At 48.6% G+C, this 18,484-nt stretch overlaps 1 protein-coding gene across 1 annotated transcript in view; it reads right to left on the bottom strand.

The window, feature by feature from the left end:
- The window catches only part of PLXNA4 (plexin A4), a 612,910-nt gene that overhangs the window by 564,107 nt on the left and 30,319 nt on the right, over positions 1-18,484 (bottom strand). The window contains exon 2 of the mRNA XM_074942701.1: positions 12,125-13,382. Within this exon, the coding sequence (XP_074798802.1) occupies positions 12,125-13,303 (1,179 nt within the window). The 5' untranslated portion in view covers positions 13,304-13,382. The remainder of the gene's footprint in view (positions 1-12,124; positions 13,383-18,484) is intronic.

Below are 18,484 nucleotides of genomic sequence, written 5' to 3' on the forward strand. Positions count from 1 at the left end.
CGTGGCTCTTCTTTGAACCCTCTGAACAGCCTTCTTGAACTGTTGACACCAAAACTGGACAGAGTGTTCCAGCAGTGGTCACACCAGTGACCAATATAAAGGTAAAATAACCTCTCTACTCCTGCTCGAGAGTCCCCTGTTGGTAATCTATGTGGATTTAGGAAAACTGAAAAGGGTAAGAACTATAAGTGATGGAATAAAACGGAAGGAAAATTTAAAGGAGGATAGGAGGAATACTTCCCAACAGTGGGATCATGGAAGAGTATGGCTATAGCTACATAACTATGTCCCTGGTCACAGCCTCAGCAGGCACTGAACCTGAGACCTCTGGATTTAAAACACATAATAAGCCTCTACAGGTTGAGCTAAAAGAGCAGCTTTATTAGTTCAGAAACACTGATGGACTCAAATTGCTACACATAGCCTGTCCACTAGAGAGACACAAAGAGCCCCAGCATGCTAGTGCAGGTTACATCTGCACTGGGGAAATTTACCAGAAATATTCCCACTGATGAGCACAGTTACATGAATTAGTCCCATGGAAGCTGATAGGCTATTGCTATCAGGAACTACTCAGAGTGAGAAAGTGCTCAACTCATACCGACATGAGTGCAAAGATCATACCTGCAAAAATGCAGAGGCCAGAACCCCTTACTGAACTTCTCCTAAACTGATGTCAGAGAAAAACACAGTTCTCACTCTCAGGTTGGGTGCAGCAAATCAGATACACGTTATTACCTCAAGCAATTGCACAGAGGGAGAGAGTGCACTAGGACACAGGGTTTCCCCCATCTAGGCAGGTCTCTCCCAGATAAACAATTTGAGCAAGTATTTATACCTTTATTACAGACAATAATAAGCAACAACTGCACATTGTTTATACATATTCCTTCATGATATCTTATTTTTCTTACCATTTCTCTTAGCCTGCATTCTATTCTTATCTAATACAAGGTCGCAACAGCCTCTTTCACAGTTGTTTTCCACTTGCTTCGCACTATCCCCGCTTCTACAAATCTCGCGTTATTAAAGCTAGGGTTAGCCTGACTCCTACTCATTTCAGAGGCCTGCATCCAAATTCCCTTTATCTACTTGCACACTGATCCAGTTGTCATCCTTGCATGATCCTTGCATACAGTAACGGTATGGGAATGCCACAAAACCACATGCATCGGAGGTCCCACCTCCTTAATTCGAAAGCAACGGTCCATCCATTTTTCAAAGAGAAATGGATATTTTCCTATGCACTGAATAAAAGTGTTAGGTGTACAATAATCCACCACCATTCCTGTACTGTTCCTGGAGACTGAATAGGGGAAAGGTAAGGTGAGAGGCTACACAAGGCTTTGGTTTTGGTGCTACTTTTCTCTTAGCCTCTGGAAATGCTGGCACTTCCTACCACACCTCCACCCATCTCTATAGAGGATTCTATTTTGCAGACAGAACACTCCGGATGGGGATTCCTGGGAACAACTGACTAGTAAGTGGCAGTGTTGTCCAGTAGCCAGCACACGGGATAGATTCAGGAGACCAGAGTTCTATTCTCAGCTGCACACTGACCTACCCCATGATCTTGGGCAAATTGTGTTTCTCTCAGTTTCAATTTCTCCATCTGTAAAAGGGGGATAATGATACTTTCCTTCCCCGGTAAAGCACATTGAAATCTTTGGATGAAAAATGCGGTGGAAGAACTTGGTATTATTATTGCTAGGACAGGTGTTTGTTCTCCCAACAAAAGCAGAAATCCAAATTGATAACCCATTGGGGAGGGGCGGGGGGAAGAGATGAATAGTAACACACTAACATTCCCAGCCACTTCCTCATCACAGTTGCAGGGCACATGGATCTTCAGGACAAGAGCAAGCATAGAACTCAATTGGCTCCTATATTAAGAACATAAGAACAGCCATATTAGGTCAGACCAAAGGTCCATCTAGCCCAGTATCCTGTCTTCCGACAATGGCCAACACCAGGTGCTTCAGAGGGAATGAACAGAAGAGGTCATCATCAAGTGATCCATCCCCTGTCGCCCATTCCCAGCTTCTGGCAAACAGAGCCTAGGGACACCATCCCTGCCCAACCTGGCTAATAGCCATTGATGGACCTATCCTCCATTAATTTATCTAGTTATTTTTTGAACCCTGTTATAGCCTTGGCCTTCGCAACATCCTCTGGCCAAGAGTTCCACAGGTTGACTGTGCATTGTGTGAGGAAATACTTCCTTTTGTTTGTTTTAAATCTACTGCCTATTGATTTCATTTGGTGACCCTGAGTTCTGGTGTTATGCATACGAGTACAGACCCCCTACTGCTTGAGCTAGAAGAGCCTCTGCCTATAGCTGCTAGCCATAGAGGGTCTATGACACACCACAAAGCAGTTTTGGTTCTCACCCACAGGATCGCAGGGCACCCATCAGTCACCATGTTACAAACATTTTGCACTTGCACAGCATGTTCCGGCCTCGTCTTCATCAGTACAGCGAGCGTACCAGTGATTTGCCCAAGCTCACATAAAAAGGGTAATAGGAGAGTTGGGAATATACCCAGGAGTCCTGACTCCCATTCCCCTGCTGAAACTACTTGGCAACTCTGCCTCCCTGTGACTTACACTTTGATCCCTACCCTCAAAATAAGAGGCTATCCGAGCACTTCTTTAGCTGTCCTCCCAGCCAAGCCGCTCATCAGGGAATAACTTTGAAGCCTCCCCAGGTATGCGCCCCAAAGCCCAACTATACTACAGTGTTGGGAAACGATTGCCCAACCCTTTGAGAGCTCCTGAGCTCAGAAAGGTTTTTTTTTCCTAGTGACAGGGCTGCCACAAAAAACAAGAAGAGATTGACTACAGTAATTTAGACAGTCAAACTCCATTTTCTGCCAAAAGACAAACGAAAATACGCCCGCAAGGCAGCGGTCAGGTGGTGGCTGGGGGCTGGCGCTTGATTATCTTGGACAGATATTTCACTAGAGTATCCTGGCAGCAGCGGCTAAGGTGACACCTTTTCATTTAAGGCACTTGGCTTTGTTACGCTGCAGTTCATCAAGCGGGTGCTTGTGAAAAATAAGAATCCAATCAGACAGATGAAAAGACCTGGCTGCCAGGATGAGCGGCTGAGCTTCCTCCTTCGCTCTCTAGAATAGCAAGGGTCAGCGGAGAAAACCTTCCGTATCACCACCCGAGACACTGTGGCTGGGTTTCAATCCCCACCCAACACCCAGTCAGGTCATCTGCTTTCTTCCCCTGGGGTCTCCAAAGCAAGTGCTATGACACACCACTGCTATCTTCTGGGAGACACCTGCTGCAAGCCCATCCAGCTCCGGTGTTTCAGGTTAGCAGACCACCGGGCTGTTCCCAGCAGCAATGGGCCCTAGAAGGCTCCACTGGGCCATGAAGATGGACCGCAGACTGGACTCCAACTAGCACCCTGCTCTGGGAAGTACCCTCCCTTTGGGGAGGCTGCCCCAGGAGGTGTTGGAGGAGGCTCACTAGAAGAATCCCCGCAGAAAACTGATCCTTGGGAGCAATAATGTGAATGGGCTTCAGCCAGTGGGAGAGAAGGAAAGACAACTAAAAGGGCAGGTGAGAGGGATCCTGAAGGGCATCCCCTAAAATAAGTTGAGGATTTTTAATATAGATAAAAGCAAAACCACAGAGTAGCCCAAGGTGCCTGCATTTCCCAGGTGGGAAAAGGCACCTGGCTTTTAAGTCTTGTGAAGGATAGTCCAGCAGTTAGGGCATAAGTCTGGGACTCAGGATTCCTGGGTTGAATTCTCTCCTCTACCACAGGCTGCCTATGTGACCTTGGGCAAGTCACTTAGTCTCTCTGTGCCCATCTGTAAAACAGGGATAAATAGCATTGGGGACTTGGCAGGATAAATACTTTTAAAGATTGGAGGGGCTCAAATACGACAGCAATGGGGGTCCTATAAGTAACTGAGATGGAGAGATAAACAATGCACCTGAAACCTGTGGAAATCCATTATGCCCAAACCAGGGGCGACGGAACAGGGGGGCTTGAGGCCATGGCCACTTGTAAAAGTGGAATGGCTATGCCCTCCTCCCCCTTTTTACCAGCTGTAAAGGCAAGCAATGGGGGGATGGAACGGAGAGGAGCGAGCAGGGGACAGAGTCTTGGGGGGGAAGAGGCGGCGTGGGAGGGGGCCTCGGGGGAAGACGCAGTGCGAGGGCAGGGGGAAGCACTGTGATGGTGGGATCTTGGGGAGAAGGGGCTATGCAGGGATGGGGGCTATGGTTTGGGCTCCTGTGGGCCCTCCACACACATTTTTAGGGTGCTTCCGCTGCTCCTGGCCCAAACACTCACCATGTGTCCATTATTATGTTGGATTATCCGAACATGAGCAATTATAGTCACAGACTTGCATGCCTCCTATAGTTTCTATCAGAGAAGAAGAGATACTTCTTCACTTCCTGTCCTAAACTCCTTAGTAGTAGCACTGGGCTCTCGCTCTCTCTCTCTCCCCAGCCCCCATAGGTATATAAATAAATTTCATTAAACTTTTTGAAAGTTTAAAGTTGTTTCCATATCACACAGTTTAAAAAGCAGACCTATTTATGGTGTTTTTAAAAAAATGCTTTTTTCCCCCCAAAAAAATTGTTATAGAAACAGCTACTGAAATGGTAGGAGCTCCAACCTCCTACCACACTTCGCTGTAAATGGAAAATTTCAATAATCATTTCGAGAAACATTTGGATTTAAAAAGTGACAAAAAAAATTGTGAAGAATGAAACATTTCAAAAAAAGAGAGACAAGGTCGGGGGGGGGGGTAATATCTTTTATTGGACCAATTGATGTTGGTGAAAGAGACAAAGCTTTGGGGCTACACAGAGCTCTTCTTCAGCTCTGGGAAAGGGACTGAGAATGTCATCGCTCAGTACAAGGGTGTAACAGATCAGGAGTTGACACATTTCCCAAGAGACTGTTCAAGGTGAAGTGGGCAGTTAACATGTCTACAGTGGTCGGGCAAAGGAGGGTTATCAGAGTGGGTTACAGATAGTGATCAGTGATGTGATTGCTAAGCATTGTGCGATCAAATGTATTATTCAAACGTAAGCTATTCTTATCCCATATGTACACAGTGCTGAAGGAAAAGGGGGACGCTGCAGCATTACCTGGAACCATTCATCACCCAAGTGAATAATGCCTGTTTGAAAAGCCACTGAGTAGTCATAAAAAAATGACAATTTTCCCTGATTTATGCTGCAGATTAGTAACTACTGCCTTCTGCCCTTAAAAGGGAAGGAACGTGCGCTATCTTTCATTCATCCATTTATCTACTGTTCTTCAGGAGATGCGCTGTCCTACGGATAGCGGTTCCACGACCACCGCTCCCAAGAGAAGGAGGCGGGTGGTGGTGGTTGGGGACTCTCTCCTCAGGGGGACTGAGTCATCTATCTGCCACCCTGACTGGGAAAACCGAGAAGTCTGCTGCTTGCCAGGAGCTAGGATTCACGATTTGACGGAGAGACTGCCGAGACTCATCAAGCTCTCAGATCGCTACCCCTTCCTGCTTCTCCACATGGCCACCAATGATATCGCCAAGAATGACCTTGAGCGGATCACTGCGGACTATGTGGCTCTGCGAAGAAGGATAAAGGAGTTTGAGGCGCAAGTGGTGCTCTCGTCCATCCTCCCCGTGGAAGGAAAAGGCCTGGGTAGGGACCATCGAATCATGGAAGTCAAACGAATGGCTACGCAGGTGGTGTCGGAGAGAAGGCTTTGGATTCTTTGACCATGGGATGGTGTTCCAAGAAGGAGGAGTGCTAGGCAGAGATGGGCTCCACTCTAATGAAGAGAGGGAAGAGCATCTTCGCAAGCAGGCTGGCTAACCTAGTGAGGAGGGCTTTAAACTAGGTTCACCGGGGAAGGAGACCAAAGCCCTGAGGACATGAGACGTGGGATACCGGGAGGAAACACAAGCAGGAGCGCGCGAGAGGGGAGGGCTCCTGCCTCATACTGAGAGGGAGGGACAGTCAGCGACTTATCTCAAGTGCCTATACACAAATGCATGAAGCCTGGGAAACAAGCAGGGAGAACTGGAAGTCCTGGCACAGTCAAGGAATTATGATGTGATTGGAATAACAGAGACTTGGTGGGATAACTCACATGACTGGAGTACTGTCATGGTTGGATATAAACTGTTCAGGAAGGACAGGCAGGGCAGAAAAGGTGGGGGAGTTGCATTGTATGTAAGAGAGCAGTAGCACTGCTCAGAGCTCTGGTATGAAATTGCAGAAAAACCTGAGAGTCTCTGGATTAAGTTTAGAAGTGTGAGCAACAAGGGTGATGTCGTGGTGGGAGTCTGCAATAGACCACCGGACCAGGGGGATGAGGTGGACGTGGCTTTCTTCCGGCAACTACCGGAAGTTACTAGATCGCAGGCCCTGGTTCTCATGGGAGACTTCAATCACCCTGATATCTGCTGGGAGAGCAAGACAACGGTGCACAGACAATCCAGGAAGTTTTTGGAAAGTGTAGGGGACAATTTCCTGATGCAAGTGCTGGAGGAACCAACTAGGGGCAGAGCTCTTCTTGACCTGCTGCTCACAAACCGGGAAGAATTAGTAGGGGAAGCAAAAGTGGATGGGAACCTCGGAGGCAGTGACCATGAGAGGGTCGAGTTCAGGATCCTGACACAAGGAAGAAAGGAGAGCAGCGGAATACGGACCCTGGACTTCAGAAAAGCAGACTTTGACTCCCTCAGGGAACTGATGGGCAGGATCCCCTGGGAGAACAACATGAGGGGGAAAGGAGTCCAGGAGAGCTGGCTGTATTTTAAAGAATCCCTATTGAGGTTACAGGGACAAACCATCCTGATGCATAGAAAGAATAGTAAATATGGCAGGCGACCACCTTGGCTTAACAGTGAAATCCTTGCTGATCTTAAACACAAAAAAGAAGCTTACAAGAAGTGGAAGATTGGACAAATGACCAGGGAAGAGTATAAAAATATTGCTCGGGCATGTAGGAGTGAAATCAGGAAGGCCAAATCACACCTGGAGTTGCAGCTAGCAAGAGATGTTAAGAGTAACAAGAAGGGTTTCTTCAGGTATGTTAGCAACAAGAAGAAAGTCAAGGAAAGTGTGGGCCCCTTACTGAATGAGGGAGGCAACCTAGTGACAGAGGATGTGGAAAAAGCTGAATGTACTCAATGCTTTTTTTGCCTCTGTCTTCACGAACAAGGTCAGCTCCCAGACTACTGCACTGGGCAGCACAGCATGGGGAGGAGGTGACCAGCCCTTTGTGGAGAAAGAAGTGGTTCAGGACTATTTAGAAAAGCTGGAAGAGCACAAGTCCATGGGGCCGGATGCACTGCATCCGAGAGTGCTAAAGGAGTTGGCGGATGTGATTGCAGAGCCATTGGCCATTATCTTTGAAAACTCATGGCAATCGGGGGAGGTCCTGGACGACTGGAAAAAGGGTAATGTAGCGCCCATCTTTAAAAAAGGGAAGAAGGAGGATCCTGGGAACTACAGGCCAGTCAGCCTCATCTCAGTCCCTGGAAAAATCATGGAGCAGGTCCTCAAGGAATCAGTTCTGAAGCACTTAGAGGAGAGGAAAGTGATCAGGAACAGTCAGCATGGATTCACCAAGGACAAGTCATGCCTGACTAATCTAATTGCCTTCTATGACGAGATAACTGGCTCTGTGGATGAGGGGAAAGCAGTGGACGTGTTGTTCCTTGACTTTAGCAAACCTTTTGACACAGTCTCCCACAGTATTCTTGACAGCAAGTTAAAGAAGTATGGGCTGGATGAATGGACTATAAGGTGGATAGAAAGCTGGCTAGATTCTCGGGCTCAACGGGTAGTGATCAATGGCTCCATGTCTAGTTGGCAGCCGGTATCAAGTGAAGTGCCCCAAGAGTCGGTCCTGGGGCTGGTTTTGTTCAGTATCTTCATTAATGATCTGGAAGACGATGTGGATTGCACCCTCAGCAAGTTTGCAGATGACACTAAACTGGGAGGAGAGGTAGATAAGCTGGAGGGTAGGGATAGGATACAGAGGGCCCTAGACAAATTAGAGGATTGGGCCAAAAGAAATCTGATGAGGTTCAACAAGGACAAGTGCAGAGACCTGCAATTAGGACGGAAGAATCCCATGCACCGCTACAGACTAGGGACCGAATGGCTCGGCAGCAGTTCTGCAGAAAAGGACCTAGGGGTTACAGTGGACGAGAAGCTGGATATGAGTCAACAGTGTACCCTTGTTGCCAAGAAGGCCAATGGCATTTTGGGATGTATAAGTAGGAGCATTGCCAGCAGATTGAGGGACGTGATCGTTCCCCTCTATTTGACATTGGTGAGGCCTCATCTGGAGTACTGTGTCCAGTTTTGGGACCCACACTACAAGAAGGATGTGGATAAATTGAAAAACGTCCAGCGGAGGGCAACAAAAAGGATTAGGGGACTGGAACACATGACTTCTGAGGAGAGGCTGAGGGAACTGGGATTGTTTACTCTGCAGAAGAGAAGAATGAGTGGGGATTTGATAGCTGCTTTCAACTACCTGAAAGGGGTTCCAAAGAGGATGGATCTAGACTGTTCTCAGTGGTAACAGATGACAGAACGAGGAATAATGGTCTCAAGCTGCAGTGCGGGAGGTCTAGGTTGGCTATTAGGAACAACAACTTTTTCACTAGGAGGGTGGTGAAGCACTGGAATGCGTTACCTAGGGAGGTGGTGGAATCTCCTTCCTTAGAAGTTTTTAAGGTCAGGCTTGACAAAGCCCTGGCTGGGATGATTTAGTTGGGGATTGGTCCTGCTTTGAGCAGGGGGTTGGACTAGATGACCTCCTGAGGTCCATTCCAACCCTGATATTCTATGATTCTATGATTCATTCTTCCCTTTCTGAAAACTTTACTTGGTCGCTAAGTTTGTGCTGCCCAAAACCCCCTGCTCTTGGTTAGTTTACTCCCCTTTACACATACTCTCTCTCTCTCTCTCTCACACACACACACACACACACACACACACACACACACCTGGTACTTTGCCTCAATTCACTCTGCAAGCCAGGCCAGCCCAAGCCTTAGGGCCAGGAGCTGGAGAGAGACTCAGACCCAGCCTCTTCTACCCAAGAGATGAGCATGAGACTCGGTGCACTCAGGCCAGCTGAGTCACCAACTCAAAGCTCATTTCGCTTGATGCCAGCAGTCACAGCTGCCACTCTGGCTCAGCAGCAAGGCCTTCTGACTGGCTTGAGCAGTCAAGTACAGCACACTCCTCCCAGTCTCCTCTGTAATTATTTGTGTGCATGCTGCAGTCCATTAGTGCCGTGTGCCGGGATGGCTCACAGATAAGACTCTCCAAACTTGGTCGTGGCCATGAACAAACATTGCACGGGGAAGAAAACAGAAGCAGCCACAAACGGGGAGGGGGACTCGGATTTTCTGTTAACTGTTTGCTGCCCTATTAGAAAAACATGAGGCCAGAATAGCCATAGCCTGTGCTCCAGCTCACGGCAAGGTATCTACAGCGTGGGGGGCTATTGCTGTAGAGTTTAGGAATGAACTCTTTGTTTACTACAGAAGAGCAAAAAAATCAGGACCTATGCTTGACCACATCTCTTAAAAGCCCAAGCAGGTCCTCCTAATCTCTGTCAGTCTCACCGTAACACTCCCAGAGCTTCTCACCACTCACCCCGTCGGCCAGCCTAGGCCTTTGGCCAGGCTGAGGATTTCAGTTTCTGATGGCAAGGCAGCAGGGTAGCTCGCCACCCTTCAATTCCCATTGTGCTGACAGGCAAAGCCACTCTGTGGATACATTTTACACCTGCAACCATGCAACCGTGCCGGTGGATGGCTGACAAGGGCTGTAACGGGGGCAAATCACCAATGCAGAGAAGGCCCTAGTGAGACGTCTATCCCAGACATCTCAGCAGCCACCTCCACTTATTGAAAGGCTACACTTTCTAGGCTTACGGGGTGGGTTCTGCCAGCTGTATTTAAGCTGAGGAGTTAGTACCTTTCCCGGGGGCAGCCAACTGAAATCAACAGAGCAAAATGCTTCTCAACTTAAGGGTTCAGAATCTAATACTCCTCCGAATCGTGCCTTTCATTCGGGGCTCTCTATGCGCTTTCTCACGCTGGGGATGGCTCATCTCCACTGTACAGATGTAGAGACTGAGCACAATAATGCTTTGGCAGCTTTCCCCGCCTGGGTCACACAGCGAAGCTGGGAAAGGAACAGAGTCCCAGTCCCCTGCTCCAACCACTAGGCCATGCTCCAACTCTTTGCTCACATTCTCCTATGCAATTTAATAGTTGTTTTCATCAAGGTCTCATTATAGGGACCACAGAGAGCTAACGGTCCCTTTCATGGCTTATCAACGCCACTGAAATGATGGGGTTGGCGAGGTTCCGTGTTTTGTCTAGAGTTCTGCAGTGAGTCGTGCTGGGAGTTTGGTAGTAAGTCTACAGGCAGCAGATACCCCTATGTGGGGAGCTTTAGTGGCCCAACCAAGTAACCCCAGTGGAAAGTACTCCGCTTCAACCTAAAAGCAGCTCTTTGAAACTGCAGCGCTCCAGGGGCGCTGTACCTCTGGGCTTGATCCTTCTCCCACTGGAATCAATGGGAAGGTTGCTTTTGGCTCCAATGGGCAGAAGGAATCCGACTCAAAGAGACAGCCCGATTCTCATTTACACCAAGGCCTCTTTCTACCAGGAGCAGAGATGGAATTTTTGCCCACTTTCAGGCCCCCCCTTTACGCTGCCAGTGGCCTAAGCCAACAGGGAAATCACCCACAGAAACTAAGTCAGACTAAACTTCTCTGCCATTGAACCAAATGGCTAATGGCCCAGATGAAAGCGGAGTGGATACCGTGCGAATCAAAGAGGAGGCATTCCAAGTCTGCCATTTGACTGGGGGTAGGAGGGGCGTTCCACAGTGCTCAGTTTGTAATGAAAGAGCCTCCGGGGCTCAAGCACTTACTTTACATTCATAACTGATCCAGCAAGCCCAGAGGTGCCGGGACTATGAACTGCCTGCCAAGCCTAGAGGTGCCAGGGCTCAGCAGTACAAGCCCACGCACAAATTAAGTGCTCACGTTCCAGCTCTGCCATTCGACTGGGGGCCAGGGGAAGCATTCTGTGTTTTCCATTCTCTCTTTGCTCAGACTTGAGCTTGCCTCTCACTTGATGGAGCCAATTAAGACGGAAAAACCAAAGCACGGCACTCTGTTACGTGCAGCCCAGATGCAGTACACGCTGTACTGCTGATTTCGGTACAGCATATCAAAGGCTGCAATACACTGCCTGGGTTGAGGCAGACCCCAACAGGTGTAGCCTGCACCATCAGGCAACACAAGGATGCTTTGGCTTATTTGCAGAATAACCCCAAGCACCTTGTGCCCCCCACCCCGAATCTTCCCCTTGAATCTTGTAGCATATAGCACTGATCTTCAAGCTATTCCCTTATTGTTTTTTTGGTGCACAAACATTGTAGAACTGGCTCTGCATGGGGAATTGGGGACTTCCATGGGTTAATGGCCTATGTTACAGACCCCTACAAAAATAATAATAATCAAGCCATATCTTAGCAAATCTCACTGTGCAAATTAGTTTAGACTCTGCCTCAAATTAGGGTGACCAGACAGCAAGTGTGAAAAATCGGGATAGGGCATGGGGGGTAATAGGAGCCTATATAAGAAAAAGACCCCAAAATCAGGACATCTGGTCACCCTACCTCAAATTAAGATTTTGGGGGTAAAATTCCACCCATAAGCAGAGGTGCCACCTTAAGGGTTTCAGTGGTGCATAGAATTTGTGCTGGTCTTCTGGATGGAGGTGGAATTTCATCCCTAATTAATTATTTTGTAGAACAACAACTAAAGTAAATAGGCTGATTCCCTCCAAATATCTCAAAGCACCTTACACTAATTCTTTAACAATCACAACACTCCTGTGAGGTAAGAAAGCATTATGCTCCCCAATTCACAGATGGGGAAACTGAGGCACAAAGTGGTCACGTGGTGAGTTGGTAGCAGAGCCTGGCATGGAACCCAGCAGTCCCAGCTCCTAGTTTTCTGGTCTACTCAGTAGGCCACACTGTCCTGGTACAAACAGCCACATAAAGTAGCTCAGTGTGGCTGGTTAAACACGTGACTTACCGCGCTGCTACAGGGAATGTCCTTGACTTTGAGCCAGGCCAGATCTAAGGTCCCCTCTCCCCTGTAGCAGGACTGAAGCCTTTCTTTGATGCGGTCGTTGATCTTTTTCAGGATGAAGATGCACAGAGCAGACTCATCCAAGGACTTCATTTTCCTCTTCTGCCCCTTGGAGAAGACTGTGAAGAGGATATCGTCATCTGGGCTGGCACCCAAGGACCTGGCCAAGATGACACCTGCCTTGGATAAATAGGCTGCTTGGAGAAGCCGGTACTCCACCCCGTTCTTCTCGCAGCCAATGGGCACCTCAACATAGGAGTTGAAGGCTGTGTCCTCCTTGCAGAGCCGGACCAGCTTGGAGGTGTAGACCTGCTCCTTGGTGGTGGAGCCAGGCGGGGAGATCATCTCAGGCTGCAGGGTCAGAAAGTAGACAAAGTTGCCGCTGCTGAAGCCATAGATGTAGTAGATGTCGAAGTCAGGGATGATAGTGAACGTGTCTGAGGGGATCTTGATCATGGAGGCCACAAACTCGTCATGAAAGACATAAGCAAACATCCCATCCGCCTCGGAGTTCTTGGTGAGCTTTCTGCTGGAGATGGTGGGGAAGTACTCGGGCTTGCCGTCCACGGCCGTGGCGATGAACAGCTTGTCATCCATGTTGCTGTAAGAAACAATGACTCCAAAAACAGAGCCACTCTCGTTTACCCCAGAGAGATAATGCTCCTTCTTATGGAAGGGCTCTCCCAGCTTGAAGAGGTCCTCCAGCCTCAACAGCTTGCAGATCCCCTGGTAAAGGCTCCCACAGGCGATCAACCTGTTCTCCTTGTAGTCTATCAGGAGCATCTTGTTGATATTGTTAGTGAGAGTCAAGGGTTCATTGCAAGTCTGGACTATCCTGGGAGGATAGCACTTTGGGTTATCTTCATCTGGACCAGTCTGGTGGGTCACCAGAACTTTTAGGTCATTGGAGAGTTTGTAGATCCTGTTGACAGCCCCCAAGTAAATGTGCCCAGTTTTTTCATCAACCACCAGGTGGTTAAAAGTCCCCTCTGCCTGCTCTCCGGGGAAAGTGGCAAAGGGCCTCTTTGGATGAGGTGGCTGTTGCCTAGCAAGGGATGGCATCATGGTAGATAGGAGCAGGTGGGAAATCAGGCAAGTCCATTTCCACATGGCTGCCGACATAGTTAGAAAGTTTTGTATTCCCAAGGGAGTGAGGATGCGGAGCGGCAAGCGTTTTCAAAGTCCCTTAGCGGATTTTGTCCTGCAAGCAAAGGGGGAGGAAAACAAAAGTATATTACTATGCAGTATTTCCCCCCACTTCCTCCTTCAAAACCATGCCATCCTCAGAGAATATTTAATTGCTAATCCCCCCTTTCTCATCTCTGATCTCTCTGTATAAAACCAGCACAAAGGAACCCTCCTGGAAAGAAAAGACTGGGAGAAATCTCATGCCAGATTAATAACCAGCCACACACCATAACACAACAGAGAAATGCATTGGAAGCAAACAATGTAAAAGGGTTAATGGCCACAGATATTGACCAGTATTTGCATTACGAAACCCTGGCTTTGACGGGGTCCCATTGTGTTAGGCACTATACAGGGATATAGTTCCTGTACCTGAGTTTACAGTCCAAACAGACAAGACAGAATGAGTTATGATCCCCTCTTTACGGACGGGAAACTTGAGTAGAAGAGAGATTCAGTGACTTACCCAAGGAATGGGTGACAGAGATAGGAATTAAACCCAGATCTTCTGTAGCCAAGCTCAGTGCCTTAACCACCCTTTCTCTCTGACAGAGTTAGTGTCCCTCCCTCCCTCTTCTCCTGGTGCTGTTCCACTTAGTATAAATTGAATATTCATAGGACCAGAGGGGAGAGAGCCAGAAAGAGACACTGACTGTATAGCCTGGTGGTTTGGGCCCTGACCTAGGACATGGGACACCTAGGTTTAGGTCCTTGCTCCAAATCAGATAGGGCAGGAACTTTTCTTCTGCATCAGAATGAAACCAAAATTTTGAAACCTTGAAATCTTTCATGAAAGAAAACTGTTTTCTGTTTGGCCCCAGTGGGAACCCAACCCTTTCCGTTTCACCCCTTTGAGCTGCAGTTTTTAGTGCAGCCAAAGAGGATACATATACTGGCACTCCGTGTCCTTCTAGCCTGTTTACACTATGCACGTAAAGGGGTTTCCCAACACCATTGTCCCGCATCACTGTAAACGCTGAATGGTGCTTTAACTGTGTAGGTTTAAAGAGACCGCTGTAAGTTGCCATAGGTTTTAAACACACAGTTAAGTTCCCCTCTTTGCCCGGAGACAGAACCCTGTTTTAGCCACGTTTGGAGACAGCTCCGTTGTTACTGGGCTCCCTGGCATAGCTGCATTTGTCTCGTAGCCGGGACCTGTGAAACTGCACCTCCTTCTCTTCATAGCTGCTTATTTAACAAAAACCAGTTCAGCTCCTTTGAATCCTGCAGAGCCCATACAGCTACTGGAGACTGATCTGGATTCCATTCTGGCTCATGCATCACATGCGGACCTTTCAACTAAGCGCTGAGTGCAAAAGCCTTATTACGGGCTACCATTAGAGCAGGCTCCAAATCAAAGACAGTCACAAACCACACACCCCTGAACATTAGGCTGGTCAAAGCCTGGGTCTGACTTCCACAAAATGCCCCTTCTCTCTTTATAAGGACCAGAAGCAAAACTCCTTTTGAACCCGTCTCAAAGGGCAACGCTCTGCCACCCCTACTCATGCTGAGTTATTCCACTGATATAAATGGTGTTAATTTTGAAACAAGGGTGGTGAGACCTGGTGCTAAGGATTGCAAGTGGCAAGGTGAACACAGCAGGATTTCCAGATCCCAGAGAGTTGAAGGTACGGCTAAGGCAATTAGAACCACTGGGCTAGATTAACACCTAGTGTGAATCCACTAACATCAATGGAGCTACAAAGATTCACATCAGCTGAGGGTCTAGCCCAGTGGTTCCCAAACTAGGGGCGCCACTTGTTCAGGGAAAGCCCCCAACGGGGGCTGCGGGAAGCGGCAGCCAGCATGTCCCTCGGCCTGCACCGCTTCCCACAGCTCCCACTGGCCGAGAGCGGCGAACGGCGGCCACTGGGAGCTGCGATCGGCCGAACCTGCAGACGCAGCAGATAAACAAACCGGCCCAACCCGCCGGGAGCTTTCCCTGAACTAGCAGCGCCCCTAGTTTGGGAACCACTGGGCAAGCCAATCTTCTTGTGACTTGTAAGCTGATCAGATCTGACCAGGAAGCCACACGGAAGGAATAAATCTGGCATCACACAGTCACTTTTCAGAGTATTTACGCAATTCGGATCTAAGAAAAATCTCACAACGGCTAAGAGCTCAGGACAGTTGTACTTCTCCCCCTGCCCCCAGGTTTAATTTCCCAGCTGCTGCATTTGACACATCCTGGGCAGAGGTCATGCTGAGTTTACTTAAGGCATGTTTACTTTGTCCTTCTGGTCCAACAAATATTTTTTAAAATCAAGTTTACATAAAGTTCAAGAGATTCCCTCTCTCTCTCTCTCTCTCTCATCAGTGAGAAACAGTTCTCTCTGCAGCCGACCAGTCATGCAGGGCTGTAAGCAGGGCTTTTAATAATCTTTATGATGATGGATAGAGTAGCGATGGGAAAAGTTGTCCCTGTGCAGCGATACCTCTTCAGCTCCTGGCTCAAGGGTGGACTCTTTCAAAGGAGAAAGCTGGACCCAGTGTTCTGAAATGTCACCCGGTGCCCCCGAAAACTAGTTCTGGTCACTTATGAATTACGATCTGTGTTTCTAATGGCTGCCTAGACACCGGGGTAATTGGAGCACTAGAAATACATAAGGAGAAAAGATTCTTTTAAGAGAAGTTTTTATTTTTTTCCCCCCTCTCTCAGCCCTGCAAAGTCAGAACAGCTACAGGATAAGGAAACAGGTTCTATGGTGGCTCACGTGTCAATCACCACACTGTTAACCAAGGCCCCAATCCTGCAGTGAGGTCTACCTATACAGCACTCACTGGTGGGTCAGGTCCAAACGCAAAGGAAAATTCATCCCATGGTAGCAGCTAGGCAAGCCAACTGAAAATAACTTGGCTACACAGGGGTTATGGAGAACACACACCAGCCTGTAGAATCTTGGGGGCATAAGCCAGAAAGAACCCAGCTTGACTTTCAGATGCCACAAATACTTGTTACGGAGTATAAAGGGCACTGCAAAATAGCGAGACTCATGGGGGAAAGTCTTCACATACAGGGAGAAGTCTGACAAGTATCTGCCCTTCCAATCACTGAACAAGCCCCTGGCCTGAGATGTTGATCATCTAAACAGCCTGGGGGGGAGCGGGGAGGGAGAAACACTGGCAGACTGGCCTGGGGGAGGTTCTGCCTTAGAGGTTTGGTTGGTTTCTTTGTTGCAGTGTGAGGGGCAGGCAAGGCTTAGTGATTTGAGAGATTCATAAAAGAAAGGAGTGTTGACAAGGGTGAACTTCTGATGTACTGAGACAGAGGGAGTGCCAGGCACAGGGACACAATGGCTGAAAGCACTCAGGAGATATAGGTTCTATTCCTGACTTTGCCACTGAGCTGCTCTGTGACCTTGGGAACATCCCTTCACCACTCTGTTTCTCCTCCCACCTTTTGTCTTGTCCCCTTAGACTCTTAGTTCTTCAGGGCATAGACTGTCTGTCACCATGTGTATCTACAGCATCAAGCACAATGGGGAATGAATCTCTGTTGGAGCCTCTGTGTGCTACAGTCATTGTTTGGGTTTATTAAAAAAAAAAGTCTGTTTGTCACAGCATAGGACAGAGACATGGATGCCTGTAATTAGTTATTTACTGAGCAGAGAGTGGGCAGCGTTCCTGCTACATCTTAGACACCAGAGAGAAAGAGAGAGAGTTGTGCATCTCAAAATGCTTATCACCCACATGGGGGGATGGTGAAATTACAGCCATTGGGAAGACAGAAACAATACAATGCAATAAGAATACCCAGCTTGTCACTCTGCAGGGCCTGAACGAGACTGATTAGAAAACACATAAACAAGGAAACAAAAGATAAGAAGGGAGCAGAAAATGAGATCTGGCATTCAGGCTTTGATCTATTTCAGCAGTTCTCAAACTGTGGGTCGGGACCCCCAAGTGGGTCACAACCCCATTTTAATAGGGTTATCAGGGCTGGTTTAGACTTGCTAGGGCCCGGGCCTGAAGCCCAAGCCGCACCGCCTGGGGATGAATCCAAAGCCCAAGGGCTTCAGCCCTGGGCGGTGGGGCTCAGGTTACAGGCCCCCGTGCCCTTGGGCTTCAGCTTTGCTCCCCCACCCCACCCAGGGCAGTGGGGCTCCGCCGGGTTCAAGCTTTGGTCCTCCCTTCTAGGGTCATTTTTGTTGTCGGAAGGGGATCATGGTGCAATGAAGTTTGAGAACCCCCTGATCTATTTGCTTACTGGGAAAAACAAAAAACCCAAAGCCCAAATCAGCCTCATGCAGAGATCTACAGTGCAGCCTGCACTTAAGGATTTGACTAAGCATGAAGGTGTGACCTGTGGCGACTTCATGTCCCAGCATGCAATGCTCTATCTTGATCCAAGTTGACGGTCAAGATAGATTAGTGCATGCTGGGACCTGTAGTCCACATTGAAAAAAATATGCAAATTACAGGCACTGTATCTGAAGTTACTGATTGCGCCTCAGCTCAGACACGGAGATGCAGTATTGAGTTTGATCACATCTGCGCTGCCTGGGTATCCACATAGCACTGAACAATACCCCCAAAGCTCTGTCCCAGCATGCACCGGGCTCAATGGAAAAATCGGAGAGGAGTTCTTTGTGCTTCTTCACCCCCAAGGGATTTTGGAGCAACTGGGGTGAGGCAGATTGCCCTCTTCCATGGAAAACTCTCCATGGTGCCCCTTGCGGAGGCTCTTGGGCAGCATCCCCTCAGAGGCTGCAGCCAATCCAGGGCAGGGACAGCTGCCTGTACATGCTGCTCTGCCGGACTGACCTACCACTGCGTGCCCCACCCACACCAGAGCAAAGGGGACACTGCGAGACCTAATGAGGCATCCAGCAGCACTAACAGCTCACAGTATTTCCTGGATGACACCACTGGACGGAGCAGCCAGTCCCTCTGCCACACACTCTAGGCCCACGTGGTCCTGATCCTGCGTAACCTCCATGAGCTCCATGGGGTGCCAGAGAAGGGAGGAAAGGAAGATATCACTCTCCCTTTCTGTACCCCAAAGGGGAGCTGCGCCAGAGCAGAGGTTACATGGTGCATCAAAATGAAGCTTGGGAACCTAGGAATTGCCAGACTGGCCCAGACCCAAGATCCATCTAGTGCAGTGTCTTA

This window comes from Natator depressus, chromosome 1, assembly GCF_965152275.1.
Source record: "Natator depressus isolate rNatDep1 chromosome 1, rNatDep2.hap1, whole genome shotgun sequence".
NCBI classification, from domain to species: Eukaryota; Metazoa; Chordata; order Testudines; family Cheloniidae; genus Natator; species Natator depressus.